The following is a 14668-nucleotide window of genomic DNA, read 5'->3' as shown; positions in this document are numbered from 1 at the left end:
TTACAGCAGTGGTCGATAGTTCCGGTGCTTGTTGGCTGCAACGAGCAAAGGGTTTATCGGGGAGGCTTGCAAGATGGAGTCTACGACTTTCCCAGTTTAAATATCAAATTAAACATCGCCCAGGGCGAACTAATTGTGTTGCCGATTGTATGAGCCGTGCCCCAGTTTCTGCTCTAACTGATGACGAAAGAGATTATATCGATCATGGTGACATGGTTGGACTGATTGATGAACTGACAGACTCAACTTTCAATGAAAGACAAAGGGAGATACGAGCTCGACAAATACAAGACTCTGAGGTGCGAGCCTTAATTGAGTTAAAGGAAAACGACCCACACCATCTGACTGTAAGATATTACATGTTAGATAATGGGGTATTGTATCACCTATACAAAGATAAGAAACTATTAGTAATTCCTGACAATCTGAAGGCTGATGTGTTATCTGATGTACACGACTCACCTTATACCGGGGGACATACCGGACAATCCAAAAGTTTGCAAAAGTTATAGGAACGTTATTTTTGGAAAACCGCACGGAAAGACGTACTGAATTACTGCCAATATGTCAAGAACGAAACAAATCGACAGGATGGAAACAGGGTTTCCTTCATCCCTGCCAGTGCGAAATATTTGTGAGAACTGGGCAAGTGATATTCTGGGTCCTATTACCCCTTGTAAAGGGGGGTATAGATATATAATTGTAGCTATAGACATGCTCTCATCTTGGGTGGTAGCTCAACCCCTTAAGACTATATTGGCAAAGGCCGTGGCAAATTTTTTTGTTAACAGAGTGTACACAGTTTACGGACCCATAGCCAGTATACTCACCGATTGTGGCTCTGTTTATCAGGCTGCCTTAGTAGATAATTTACTCAGTGAGCTAAAAATCAAGCATTTAAACACGAGCGGATATCATCCGCAATGTAACGGGAAGGTTGAAAAATTTCACTAGACCATAGCTACGATGCTTAGCAAGTACACAGCAAAAAATCAAAAAGATTGGGTCTCTTTTCTGAATTTATGTATCTACGCCTATAATTGTAGTCCCCTAGAAGGCCTCGGTCTATCACCTTATGAGATTTTATTTGGACGAAAATCTTCTTTTACCCTTGAAATGGGACTAAATGCTAACCCCACTGACCCATTTTCTGAGACTTTTCGCCATCATCTTAAAACAGTTCAGACTCTTGCCAGATAATTGCATACCAAACGTCACCAACAAGGGAAAGAACGTTTTGACGCCACCAGACGTGAACCCTCATATGCGTTACATGACTTAGTCATGGTCTATTTTCCTGCAAGAAAGAAATGTATATCAGATAAGCTAAGAAGGAAATACGATGGACCATATCGCATTACTAAAGTTCGCGGCAAAAATGTATATGATGTTGAACGCCTAAAAGGAAAAAGAAACTTAAGGGTAAATATAGGCTGGTTAAAACCATACTGGTCGCGTGCGGAAGTCAAGGAAGACTAAAGCATGACTCTTTTTTTGCACCAAAGCTAATCGCTACATAAAATCTGACATCTCTGCACTGAACTACTCGTTACCCAGAACTTCCTTTTCTGCACCGACACTAATCGTTACCCAAGGATAAGGTCTAAACAAGAAACATTACACATGATGAACCTAGTTCGGTAAACGGTAGAAGCCCTTCCTGGTTTCGATTCAACTTTCAAGAGGAGGCATGTAAATACCCCCCCTGCTTTCTGCCTTCGAAATTTTTTTGTAAAACTCAGCTGTAAAACAACATGGGAAGGGACAAGAAAAGGACAAAGCTAATTGTCGACAAATAAACAACTATGGATCCATTCGTTCTTCCCCCCTTTCCATATTGTTGAAGGTTGTTTGTTTTGTTGTTGTTGTTGTTTTCCTCTCTTCACGATAACTCAGGCAATGGAATTTTTAGCCAGAATTACTTATCACTACAGATACCGCATTTCCGCCAATACAAATCCAGACTGTTGCCTTGCAACGAAGTAGACGACAATATTTTTTTATTTTTTTTTTATTTTTGAGGTCAGACAAATTCAGAAAAGCGAAATAACATCTCTTAAAATAACTTACGCTTACCTTTTCTTTTTTTTTACAGTTTGCAAAGTTGCCAATATTGTTTCCACTGTGAATTAATAGTCAGGTATTTTTTTTTCCCTTTCTCCAACAGCGTGTAAATTAGCTACCATTTTCTTGTACGCTTACACGAAGGGCAGAACCATATGTCTGCTACCGTGTGGAACTTACCTGACGAAATTGTCATTATCATAGCCGAAGCTGTAAATATTGCTCTTTCGCAAGCTTTAGGTGGTTATTCCATCGAACAAATGCTTGGCCTATTTCCAAACAACACTCTTCAATACCTAGTCTTCGCCCTTGGCTATAATTTCATCAAAACTGTCTGTCATCGAAATCTAACCACATCTACTAGGTGGGTTAATTGGCTCTACAACACTTTTATTCCATCTTTTGTTTACAAGATTCACACTTGGGTTGCTACATTTCAATTTGATTGGGTTCTGAGCGTTTCTTTTGATTCCTTGGGAACGATTACTATCACCAGAACTCTATCGTAGAATACCGCATACTTTGGCCTGCATTCCATTATTGACACTTATGTATTCCGGTAAGATTGTTGTAGAGGGTCTTGGTTTAGTTTTATCCCCTGAAGAGCCACAATTTCAATCCATTGTCGACGAAATTGCAGCACAATTAAATGTCCCTTCTTCTCGCGTTCTGGAACCAGAAAAAGTTCAGAAGATAAACAAGTATTTGCTATGGTTATTCAGAACACAAACAGCAGAGAAGTTCTTCTTAGATTGCACCGAGGTTACTAGAAATTTTATACGTATCCACTCTAAGGCGGGAATCTATAGACAGTTCCCCATTGATACGGGCAACAAAAGTAATGTCGAAATATTAAATCACCTGCAACAATTAGAAGAATTGGTGAACCGAATAGGGTAGCACCCAGGAAGCAGTCAGAAAAGCATTATTTACGTGGTACACAGTATATGCTCAACCCCTCCCCTTTCTCCACGGCAAGGATATATAAGTATATATAACAGGCACAGTGGACAATATAAGCTAGCTTTCATTAAATCCCTCGTGCCGGTGGCGTACAATGGCCATTAATGTCGACTGGTGGGTATCGAGGTTTTCTCAGGACATATTTGATATATGCGAGGTGAGGAATATACGTGAGCACGTTTGTGAGGCTGTTGTAGACTCTGAACTTAGGCTATTTGTAAAATTTGTTAATGATTGTGCTGCTGCTACCGATGATAAAGAGACATTTTTAGAGGAGTCCTTTGACAGGATCAAGTTATTTGTTCAGTCTTGCTATGCTAAATATACTTTAGATTGGACTTTCGACTGCGAATTTCGGGTGGCCAGTAAAACCTTAGATCTATTCGCATATTAACATGGAGGTCTGCAGTCAGCCAGTAGGAGAAGCAGATTCTGATAATGACTCTCTCGATAGTTTAGAGACAATGCCTTTCGTTAGATCTCCCGTTTCAGATCTCAGTTTGGATGGGGATTTTGAGGCGATACATTCTAGTATGGAATTCGATTCTGCTCTTTTACCTGAAGTTACCTTGGCCCCGCCAAACTTGTTAGGCATGGATGCCATTGATATACAGATTTCACTTTTACAAGAAGCTTCTGATGACGAAGCTGAAATCCTCATTTCACAATTTCTGGTGATAGATTTTGTTCGGGCATTCACTTCATGTGAAAATAACTACATTGAAACAGGAAGGAATATCCTCAACGTTGTTTTGCCCCAAGGATCAGCCACATATTTTCATGTGCTGTACGATCTGATTTCCTTCTTACGCCTAAGTTTGCGACACTTCACAAGTCTTATGGAACGACTCGAATGGCTGTCGCAAATGTCATTTGAGTTACATGTACGTGTCAATTCTGTAATTCAAGTAGCAGGAGATTGGTGGACCCTTCACACATACTTCGATAGAGAACAGGGTCGCTTGCATTTTTGGCCCCTTTATTTAGAGGCCCGCATTGGTCTCTTTGAGGAATGAAGATATTAATGAAATTGGAAGATTGTAAATAGTAATTCCCACTTTGTAAATATTTTCGCTGTTTTGCATTCACTACGCTTACAATATATTATTATCTCTCTTTATATATTTATTGTTTTCGGATGGCTGCAATTCTGCCCCCTCCCCCTTATGGACTATATATGCTCTCATGTGTGTGTGTGTATATATATATATATAAATAAGAACAAAAACAGGGGGCGAAGACATATTGTTCCTCCCCCCATTTTTCTTTGCACCTCATTACAGTATAATTGAGCTCTAACTCGAAGAGGCTTCGGGTCGAAGCTCTCTGGTAAGGGGAGTAAATAGAGGATAGTAGGGTGTTACTGTTACTTATATATTTTTAATTTCAGATCAGTACCATGATATTTCTGTACCATATTGTTCTATTTTGGGGATATGTGTGGACTAACCCAACAATCAGGCTCATGCCAGGAGCCTACTGGAGAAGTCTACCAAAGGTCATTCTCTACGAGGGAAGCGTGCCCCTCACCTACACAGAAAGTCTCTCTTCACCCACGGTGGTGTGCCGCTCTTTACTGGAAACCACAAAAGGTCACCTTTGAGGAGGAAAATCACGAGTATAAGGTATTTAATGCCTTGAAAGGGATGGCAAGTGACTTACAAAATTTGTTTTTAAATCATTTGAATCACACTTACATAGATTTTCCCCCTCCTGTGGATGAATATGAGAGGACAAAGAGAGGGCTAGGCTTAACTTTCATTGGTGATTTCGCTAACTGGTGCTGTGGAGTTGTGAGCGAGAGCCAATACCATGATCTGCTGGTAAATGAACGCGTACTGAATGCACAAGTACATAAAATTACCACGAGTTTGAAAAATGAACACCAACAGGTTCATCTTCTAAAATCTCAAATTCGCGATGTTGTGACACAAACTAATAACACTATAGGCGAAATTGAAAAACAAATAAACCTCTTACGAACTAAATTGGAAAACAGAGTAACCGCTATAGGAAGGGATGCTAATGTGACTAACTACAAAATATATCTTATCGCCCTAGGATCCGTATTGTTGCATCAACTTTTAATAAGTTCCACTATTAACTCTGAGTTACGAGAACTAAGAACTTCCTGCTTTGCAAATAAAATTCCACTGTATCTAATTAGGCCACAGTTGTTAAAAAGAGATCTAAAGCAAATACAATTCACTTTATTTAAAAATGGTTATCAACTGGCAATCCCTACCAAGAATTTAATGAAATATTACACTCTTCCTCTAGCTCACTGCTTATTTTCTCCAAATAAAGTAGTGGTAACCTTAAAAATACCCAATGTCAAAATTGGGGAAAATTCCATATTGGAGGAATTTCGCACAGTTCCATTCCGTTGGGAAAATAGCACTTGTCACATTATACACCCCCCCCCCCCTTGTTTTCGGCAACAATCCCTTCCTTCGTAAGGTTATTATCAGGGACTTTTTTGGCCACCTGCGACCCACATAATTCCCCCTTATGTTACTTACCTTGTTTTGGGCACAACGCCACCTTGGGTAGTTCTTGCACACAGAAGATAAGACAAGGGGCCACGATCCAAGAACTGGCCGGTCACTGCATGTTCCAATGTTATGAAGGAAATAACATTATCATGACGGAAATTACGCATGACCATTATGTAATCACAAACCCACCACCAGAGATAACGGGCGAATGCAACGGTGAAAAGCTGAGAATCAAAACTTATGCTAATGAACCTGGTGCTTTGGAAATTACCCTTCCGTGTCATTGCTCTTTAACTGTAGCTAACGAAACCTCTATTTCCCGAACTTTTCCATGCCCTAGTCAGTCTAGCGATAGCGGACAGAGTTATCATATTTTACCTGCTTCGTGGGGTAAAATTCCTACAAAGAAGATTAATGTTTTGTTCGCAGGAAAAAAAGCAGCTGAATTCAAACATTTTAATGACTGTCTGGACGCATCTTGGCCCGAGAAGATTCCATTTCTGAAAATTTCCACTCAAACGGAAGCTGTCGAGAGTGATAGCGATCTGACTGATATTTCCCGATATTCCCTCGTCATTAATAGTGGACAATGGTCGCTTGAAACTTTTGTTAATTATTATATGGAATTTGTGTCTTACATTTCTGATTGGATGGACTAGCCACAGATACTGAATGCAAGCAATTCAACTCATTGCCCTTAGCCAGGTCCGAACTACCGAGGCTCTAGATTTCTCAAATGGCATATTAGATCATGTACTTATTTATGCAATTATCATCTTTCCTTGCATTTTGATAATTTTACTTGTGTACTGGGTAAGCAGACAACATTTACATTTTTGTTGTACTCTAAAACCCCTGATTCATACACCACCACACACTGGCTCTAATCAGGTTCTATTCATAAACGATGACGATCCCAGGTTACAAGTTGCTTGAAACACTGGAGCCATACCAAAACCTTTACCTCGCAGGTACAATCCTGGCCGAAAACTGGTACACTTAACCATGACAGCATGACTAGCTGTCCTTATCTTAAACTGGCCTTTCTTCTCAACTACTTATGGACTATCAATGAGAACCTTTGTAACGCCTGGATTATATTTAAATAAAATTGATCCTCCCATTCTGTACGAAACTTCTGTCCCATTACTATATCACCTACAGTACAGCCCCCACACGTCTGACATTCTCGATTGGGAAACATTGCCCTCATCTTTAGGCAATACAACCATATCGACTGACCCTGCACTTCAAGGGTGGAGTTATTTCTCTGCTACAAAGACCCATATTAGAATGCTGTTTTTAAAGGACCAAGATATAGATCAAATTCAGCAAAGAATCGAAGATTTTCCTGCAACACATTGGATTAAAATTCAAAATCTTCCACTTCAAGACTTAGCTGAAATGTTGCATATCTTAGTGTCCGCTTGACAAAGTAAAACAATGCACCCCGCATTATGACCATTTAAAGTTCTTGAACAACACGTAAGATCATTACAAATTAAATTAAACTTCTTTAATTATAACTTAGCCATTTCCCCTGAGAAATTGGGGCAGTATTATAACCTTCTTATTCTAGAATGTACGATTGGTTCTGTGATCACCCTATTAGCACTTAAAATTCCATTAACCTTTTGGGACCCAAGCATCTCGATCGAGATACCCAAATGTAACCCTCCCGGTACCAAGCATCTCGATCGAGACGCTGTGTCAAGGTCGTAGTTTTTACGTTATAACTTTTCTATTTTTGGCTAGAATTTCGATTTTTTTATATATATTGTTCCTAACACATGTATTTAACAGAAATGTTTTTTTGCATTTTTTTTGTCTTCATGAAAATGGAGGGGAAAAGGTGGAAAAAGGGACTTCTCTTTTGCATCTCTTTTCAAGGTCAAATTTTTGCCGACAAAGGAAGACCGGCTTTGTTGTTCTAAAGCATTGCTTTTCACTCCCTCCTGTTAACTGCATTTGAAGGAAGCTTGTTTATCAGTATCCGATGTCAAAATGAAAGTTTTCCATGAGGGCGCAAGCAGGGGGTGGGGGTGGGGGAGGGGAAGACTGGTTGTTGAATCTGCATTGTGAATATGGAATTTCGAAGCGCGCTGAAGGAAACCTTTGTTTTTTTAGCACAAGTGTCCACAAGTTGCAACAGGGGTTACCCTGCATTGTCTAAAAATAGAATTTCAAGCAGCTGCAAGAATCAGCACTCATTTTTCACTGCATTCTAGCTTTTCGTCTGTGAATGTTGTGCATAGGTGTCGTTTTGTGCCCAAGTGCGAGGACATTTTTTGGGTGAAGTGACAATTTTTTAAAATAATTTTTGGGGGTTTTCTCCTTTCTCCCTCAATATATATGCCAAATTTGCATAAACTTTGCATTTTGTGCATTTTGACATTTTTTCGGGGGGGAAACACCATTTTTTTTAAGAAAAGTATTTTTGAGGGGATTTCCCCCCTTTCCCCCTCCATATGAACGCCAAATGTGCATAAATTATATATCGTCTGAATCTGTGATTCATTCTGCGTTCAATGGTATATCTTTCATATCTCTAGGGCATTTAGTTTCTGAGCTGTAGTCAATTCAATGTAACTCTGCATTTTGCTCAATTCCAAAGCTTGAGACTGTGGCGTACAAGCCTTTCGTTTCAGGGGTACAACTCACGTTACATTGGTCATACAGCAATGAAGCAAATATTTTTCTGTTTCTTACATGCCAGGGATAATTTCTATGTGCATTTTGAACTTTTCATATCCTTTTTTTCAGGGGGCAGGGGGGGGGGGGAGAAACCCCATTTTTTAAAAAAGTATTTTCGTGGGATTTCCCCCCTTTCCCCCTCCATATATACGCCGATTGTTCATAAATTATATATCCTCTGAATCTGTGATTCATTCTGCGTATAACGGTATATCGTTCATATCTCCAGGGCAAATAGTCTCTGAGCTAAAGACATTTCAAGGTACCGCTGCATTTTGAAGCTTGAATCAGTGGCATGCCGACCATTCCTTTTGGGGGTACAACTCAAGTTACATTGGTCATATGATGATAATGCAAATATTTTTGTGTTCCTTACATGTCAGCGATCATTTCCATGTGCATGTTGACACTGTCATGTACTTTTTTCTTGAGGGGAGGGTGGGGGAACCAAATTTTTTTCCGAAATTTTGGAATTTTGAGAGTTAGCCCCCTCCCCCACCACATATACACCAAATTTGCTTAAATTTTATATAGTCTGAATCTCTGGTTCATTCCGCGTACAACGGTATATCACTCATCTCTCTAGGGCAATTAGCCTCCGATCTACACTCATTTAACTGAAACTCTGCATTTTGCTCAAAATCGGCTTGGGCATCAAGGGGGTTACATGTGAAAATGGCCTTGGGCACCAAAAGTTTAATTCATAACTATGCCAATTTTCAAGCGTATAATTTAAACCCTCTACCGTATCAGTATTATGACAATACGTGTCAAATATAAGTATCAACAGAGATTGTTATCCGAGACGACAGCAATAATGTTTTCTATGATCATTTATGTTCTCTTTCCCAAGACACCCTTTGCTTTATCACTCCAGTAAGGAACATGTTCACCCCTGAGTATCAATGTATCGACTCCGTTCTACGGAACGCTGTGGTAGCTCATGTGGAACGATGTCCTTTACATTGCACCAAAAACCCACAAGTGGTACCACCCATCTTGCTAAATGTTTCCACTTACCTTGTGTTAGCCCCTCCTCAGGTGGAAATAAATGTTAAATGTGAAAGTATTCTTTTTAGTTTCAGAAGAGTATCTCCTTTTGGTACATTAGTTATTCAACTGGGCTGCCAATGTGTATTATGTGTGTTATCTAAATGTTTCCGAGCGCAGTTCCCCTGCATCCTTCCTAATCCTACCAAAGCTCAAATCTCCCGATTCTTACCACTGCACTGGGTTCATTATCAATTAGTCGATCACGCTAATTACGAAATACCGAGGAAATGACACATTATTCTAATTGTACAGTGCAATCACAACTCCAAGTGCCGGAACTCTCCAACGTACCTTCTCACGTAACTGTTTACACCTGGCTTACCTTGTTAACTTGTCTACTCATAAGCCTTATCTCTTGGATCCTATATAGGATTCGTAAAAGTAAAACACGTTCTCATACCTCAATTCCAATGGCTATGAGAACTTCTCCAGTAAGGGCACCCTCATATAAAGCTCCCAAACGCCCCCCTATTTACGAAACCATTCTTCAATAATTAATACACCTTTAAACCTAGGTATTAATTTTCTGTTTTGAGTTCCAGATTTCCAATTGTGCAAGATGTCCAAGATGTCTCGGGTGTGCGGCCAGCCTGATATTCTAATCCTAAGATAAACTGTGTTATCGAAAAATGCATTAACCCCGATATTTGGATCACATCCCAAAGAAACACTAATACACTTCAAGTGGACCTGCGATCTAGTAATACCCAACGTCACAAGTGAACACTGTGAAACTACCCTAGTGCTTGTGAATTATATAGACACACCTATATTGTTAACTACCATATATATATATATATTCATGGACTTTCAAAGTTGTATTGTTATCAAAGAAGACAACTACTATGAGATATATTCACATAATCATGTAAAATGTCTTGATTTCATGTGTTATTACTAACCCTAGATTTAAGTGAAATAACCCAATCGTAACTTGTTCGAACCCAGATGAACTTTTAATGTGAATTCATGTGAAAGAAATTTTACTCTTAATGCTACACTCAACAAATGCAACACCTGGAGCTGTAATCATGTAAACGCTGCCTTATATATATATTTTTTGTATATGTGAGCTCCGCAAAGCAAATATGAGGGTAATTAGTTAGCTAGGAGTTCAGATGGGGACCATCTAAGATCAGGTGGGGCGAATTGTAACGTGCATTTAATGTAACGTTGTAATGCATATTACAATTTTATGAGTTGGTTCTGAAAGAAGTAACAGGCAGTCAAAGGAAGTTAATCTTGCCAGTTACTCAGCACTGGACAGTTAAGGTTAGATGCCTTCCTCCACATGTGAAGGTTGAAACTCGGAGACGGCGGTGGCTTAGCATATACCACTCAAAAGGCAATGTCTTGGCCATGATATGACAATAATATCAATCACCAGCTGTCAGTCGTGTAGTGTCAATCATATGATATCATCATATGATTATTTGTCAGTCATCAAGTGCCAATCATCTGATGTTAATCAAGTGATATCATCATATGTCAAAAAATGTGACACACATCCAGTGCAGATGTACTTAGAAGTTTACGCATCTAGTACGGATGTGCTTGGCAAGGCCTTTCTTATGGAAATAGGACAATTTGCGAAGATAGCCACAAAAACAGGAAAGAACACACTTCTGATTGACAGGCTGAGTAATTAGGCAAGGTCAACAACAAATTACATATACTGAAGATTGGAGAATTAAGTATGTTGTGTGTGTCGGAATGCTGCCCGAGCTGTTACAGGGTGCGAGTTCAAGGCAAGTTTACAACTGTGTTCAGTTTTGCTGGAGACTTAGATGCTCCCTTCCTTATATAACTTAACTGATATGATTGGGTTAAAACATAACTTAGGATTAGGATACTAACAACATAATATTGATTAGCTACATGTTAAATAAACTATATTATTCCGAATTGTGAGTGTCTCTAATGTTCCCTGAACTATTGCCCTTAAGAAATGTCTCTCTCTAGAAGAGCGGCGTTTCACCACCCTGCATGATGGAGGGAGAATGTTCCACTGTTGCACTGGGTTTACCCAGTGCGGGTTGTAAGAGGACCAATACCGCATGTTTTGACGGTTGACCTCACCATTGGTATAAAAAATGCCTCATCGCTATGCAGAATGTTTCGCCAGAAGTCAGGGTCACGTTCAAGTTGCACGACATACCACTTATAAAACTCCACCCTCCTATCAGGATCATCTTCACTGAGATGTTGTTGCATTTGCATCTTGTAGGGATGCCACTTGTGTTCTTGCATAATCCTGCTAATCGAACTCTTGCTAACACCACATTGGGTGGACAGTCGTCGAATACCTTTTTTAGGTGACTTCACGAATGATGCCAGAACTGCTGTTGTTGTTTCTTCATCCGTGGCTGTTTTTGGTCTTCCCAATCAACATCTATCATGCACTGCACCTGTTTCTTTAAACCGCTTCATCAAATTGGCCACACTAACATGCGACACTGGCAGCCTAAGCGGTTGTCTTTGATTGAAGTCATTGGCAATGTCCTGTGAACTCCTTTTGGGGGAAATGAGGATGATCTCAATTCATTCCTCATTGGATAACATCATGTTCTTTGTCACTTACACCTGCAACAAAAGAGATATGATATCAGTTATCACAATTTCCATACTTTATCATACGTCATCATTTATTCAACATTGCATCAATAACATGTCACAGCTTAAAGATATCTGAAAACTGACTTCATATTCTTGTTTCTGGTGCAATTCTAGCCTAAAATTATATACCACACATATACCTTCCCATTTAGAAAATTGACCTCCATCCAATATGGTGGATACCAAGATGGCCGCCACCATGGTCACCCACAGCAATCATGTTCCCCCTGTCCATACAGTATAACTATATACTCAAATCATGTCAATCTCTGCACTACACGTCTCTAGGATGGCTGTTAAGGGACTTTTGGGACACCCTGTAATACACGCAAACATACCAGAAAGAGTCCGGTGACATTTTACAATGTCTACATGTCTACTTGTAGACATTGTTACTTGAACACATTCACACGCAGCACTGCAAAACCAACACAATACAACGAATGGCATTATCACTATACACATACCGTAATTTTCACTTCCTCGCCAAGAGTTACTATTGAAGGAACTGCTCGTCATCACCTTGTAATCAAGGGGTTCCGGGTTTGATACCCAGAGGAGGCTCATAGTGGTTCGGATCCCACTTTAAACATTAGGTCCAGTTCTGATTAGCCTAACTGTGCATATAGTGGATGTAAAACACCAACTCAATCAATGATGTAGGATCTGCTAATTTTCCTTCTGTGGAAATTAGATGTGCATATAAATATGTACAGAAAGAATTACATAAGCATGTATTTAAGATATAAGATTATTTCCAAACAGCAGGGACTATATATTTATCTAATAAATATATTGCTAATGATGTAAGTGGACCTTATGTATCACTGCCATCTAGTAGTTGCCGTGTAAGGTATCTACAGCCTGCTTTTGTGAAGATACTCTTGCGAAAAAGTTATTTTGCAACATAACTTTTGAAAAGTTGACATTTGTAAAAAACTAATTTCAGATTTGTGTTTAGCAGGTCAAAATCATTCAGAATATGTTAAAACATTCACATAAACAATTTCTTGTTGTGTAGTGTAATCAGAGACCTGCACAAGACCCGGAAAAAACCTGTTTGCAAGGAGGCCATGTCAGCCCAGGTGTTCGACATCGCACAAGCGAGCTTCACGTCATAGTTGTACATAGGCATCGATGCCTGCCAGGTTTTTCTATTACCCGGGTCTTAAGAAGACCCGTGAGACGCTATGTAGTTCTTGCAGGTAGACGGAAGCACTATTCTCAGTGTTGGCAATGGCCATTATATTTCACTACGCATGGAAATACACGAATTTTAATTTCTGCTAGACGCGGGTACCTTGAGATTGTATAACCATTGTTGTAACAAGGGGTGGGTGAAATTGGCGACCACTCTGGGCCTCGTGCATATAGGGGCCTCGCGTCCCATGAGGTTGATACGAAAAACGTAATAAATGGAAGTGAGAAAGATAGAAAAGGCTAATTTTTGTGGGCAATAATATTAAAACTTTTTTATCTGGCTTTATATTCTAGTTTAACGTTATAATTTGAATGAATAATTCAAATCAGAGGCGGGCAGGAGCTCTAAGCCAAGGGGCCCCGAAAAAGTAAAAATAATTGTCATTTCTCATGTGAAACATTAACGCAAAAATTGTTTGGACATTTTTGTCCATTTATTGTATACGATTTTAATATGTTAATGATAAAGCACCTCAAACTGCCACGGAGCAATTTATGGGGCATTTAATGCTTCCGGTGTTTTAAACTGAAGAAGGTTATGGATAATATTAGCAGTTCTTCCTTCCTTCCTACATCTTCAGATGCAGCTATTGCCCTCTGTAATGGGCACGAAGATGATTTATCTTCCGAATTTCCTGACCAAGTTCTATGTTTCAGGCATGTGCTTAAATCTAAAATCAAGTGGTTTGGCAAAGTTTCTTCTCCTTGATAGCTCTACGCTAGCTTCCAATGTTCTCTGTATCCTGTACTGCCTTCTGTTTGTTTCTTTCTCTTCAAGTAACAACCACGGAAAATGAACTATCTTTCTCAAAATTGAAACTTAGGAAAAAGTTCTGGAAAGTAGTGTCGAATGGTATGATTCAGCCCAAATTTAGCGGACTCAGTAATCTCACTCTTGAACGAGAAAGGGCAAGATCTAATGTAAAAGTGTCATTCGCTGTCCAGAAACCAGCTTTTTGTTAAGCAAGGTGGTTTGATTTAAATCAAGAAAAAAATTTAAAAATTTGCCCATGGTGGGGATCGAAGACAGGCCTCGCTGATGAAAGATCTGCACGCTCACCAACACACTATCAATAACACTACATTACATTTTCTCCAGTCAGCCTGTTTCCTTCCTCAACACCTGAAAAAGCAAATGCATCTTAATTTCGCTGATAACACTGATAAACAATGAAATACTCCTTTAAATAAAACTAAGTGATCTTTATGTATTCAGATGTGCTGATAACGAATATCGCATCCGTTTTCCTGTATCACCTAAGTTTTTTGCAGAACACCCAAATTTTATAATTTTATGGTTTCAGGTCTCCGCACCCAGCTCCGCTTCCAGCTTAACGTTTGTTTCCTAGCAAATGGATAAGAACTTTTCAGCGACCTTGTGTTTATGACTGGCACTTAATATATAGTGGAGGAAACATGTGGCAGTAGGGAAATTTCCTGTTTCTCTGTTAAAATTTGTTCATTTGTGGGTTAGTCGAGTCTTAACTTCCTTTCCGATAACTTCGCGAGTAGCCGTATTTTATGTTTGTGTATGTTCGTGAAATTGTGAATGTAATATTGTATAGTGAAGTGAAGTGTAA

The 14668-nt window shown here is 39.4% G+C and overlaps 1 protein-coding gene across 1 annotated transcript in view; it reads left to right on the top strand.

Annotated features, from left to right (window-relative positions):
• Positions 1–212: 212 nt before the first annotated feature.
• Positions 213–14668, top strand: part of LOC145981345 (dedicator of cytokinesis protein 7-like) — a 50780-nt gene continuing 36324 nt past the window's right edge. The window contains exon 1 of the mRNA XM_083114574.1: positions 213–347. Within this exon, the coding sequence (XP_082970700.1) occupies positions 213–347 (135 nt within the window). The remainder of the gene's footprint in view (positions 348–14668) is intronic.

The sequence above is a fragment of the Lepisma saccharinum genome, chromosome 2 (assembly GCF_977018435.1).
Source record: "Lepisma saccharinum chromosome 2, izLepSacc3.1, whole genome shotgun sequence".
Classification (NCBI taxonomy): domain Eukaryota; kingdom Metazoa; phylum Arthropoda; class Insecta; order Zygentoma; family Lepismatidae; genus Lepisma; species Lepisma saccharinum.
The sequence above is the reverse complement of the archived record's forward strand: the minus strand, read 5'-3'. Positions and strand labels throughout refer to the sequence as shown.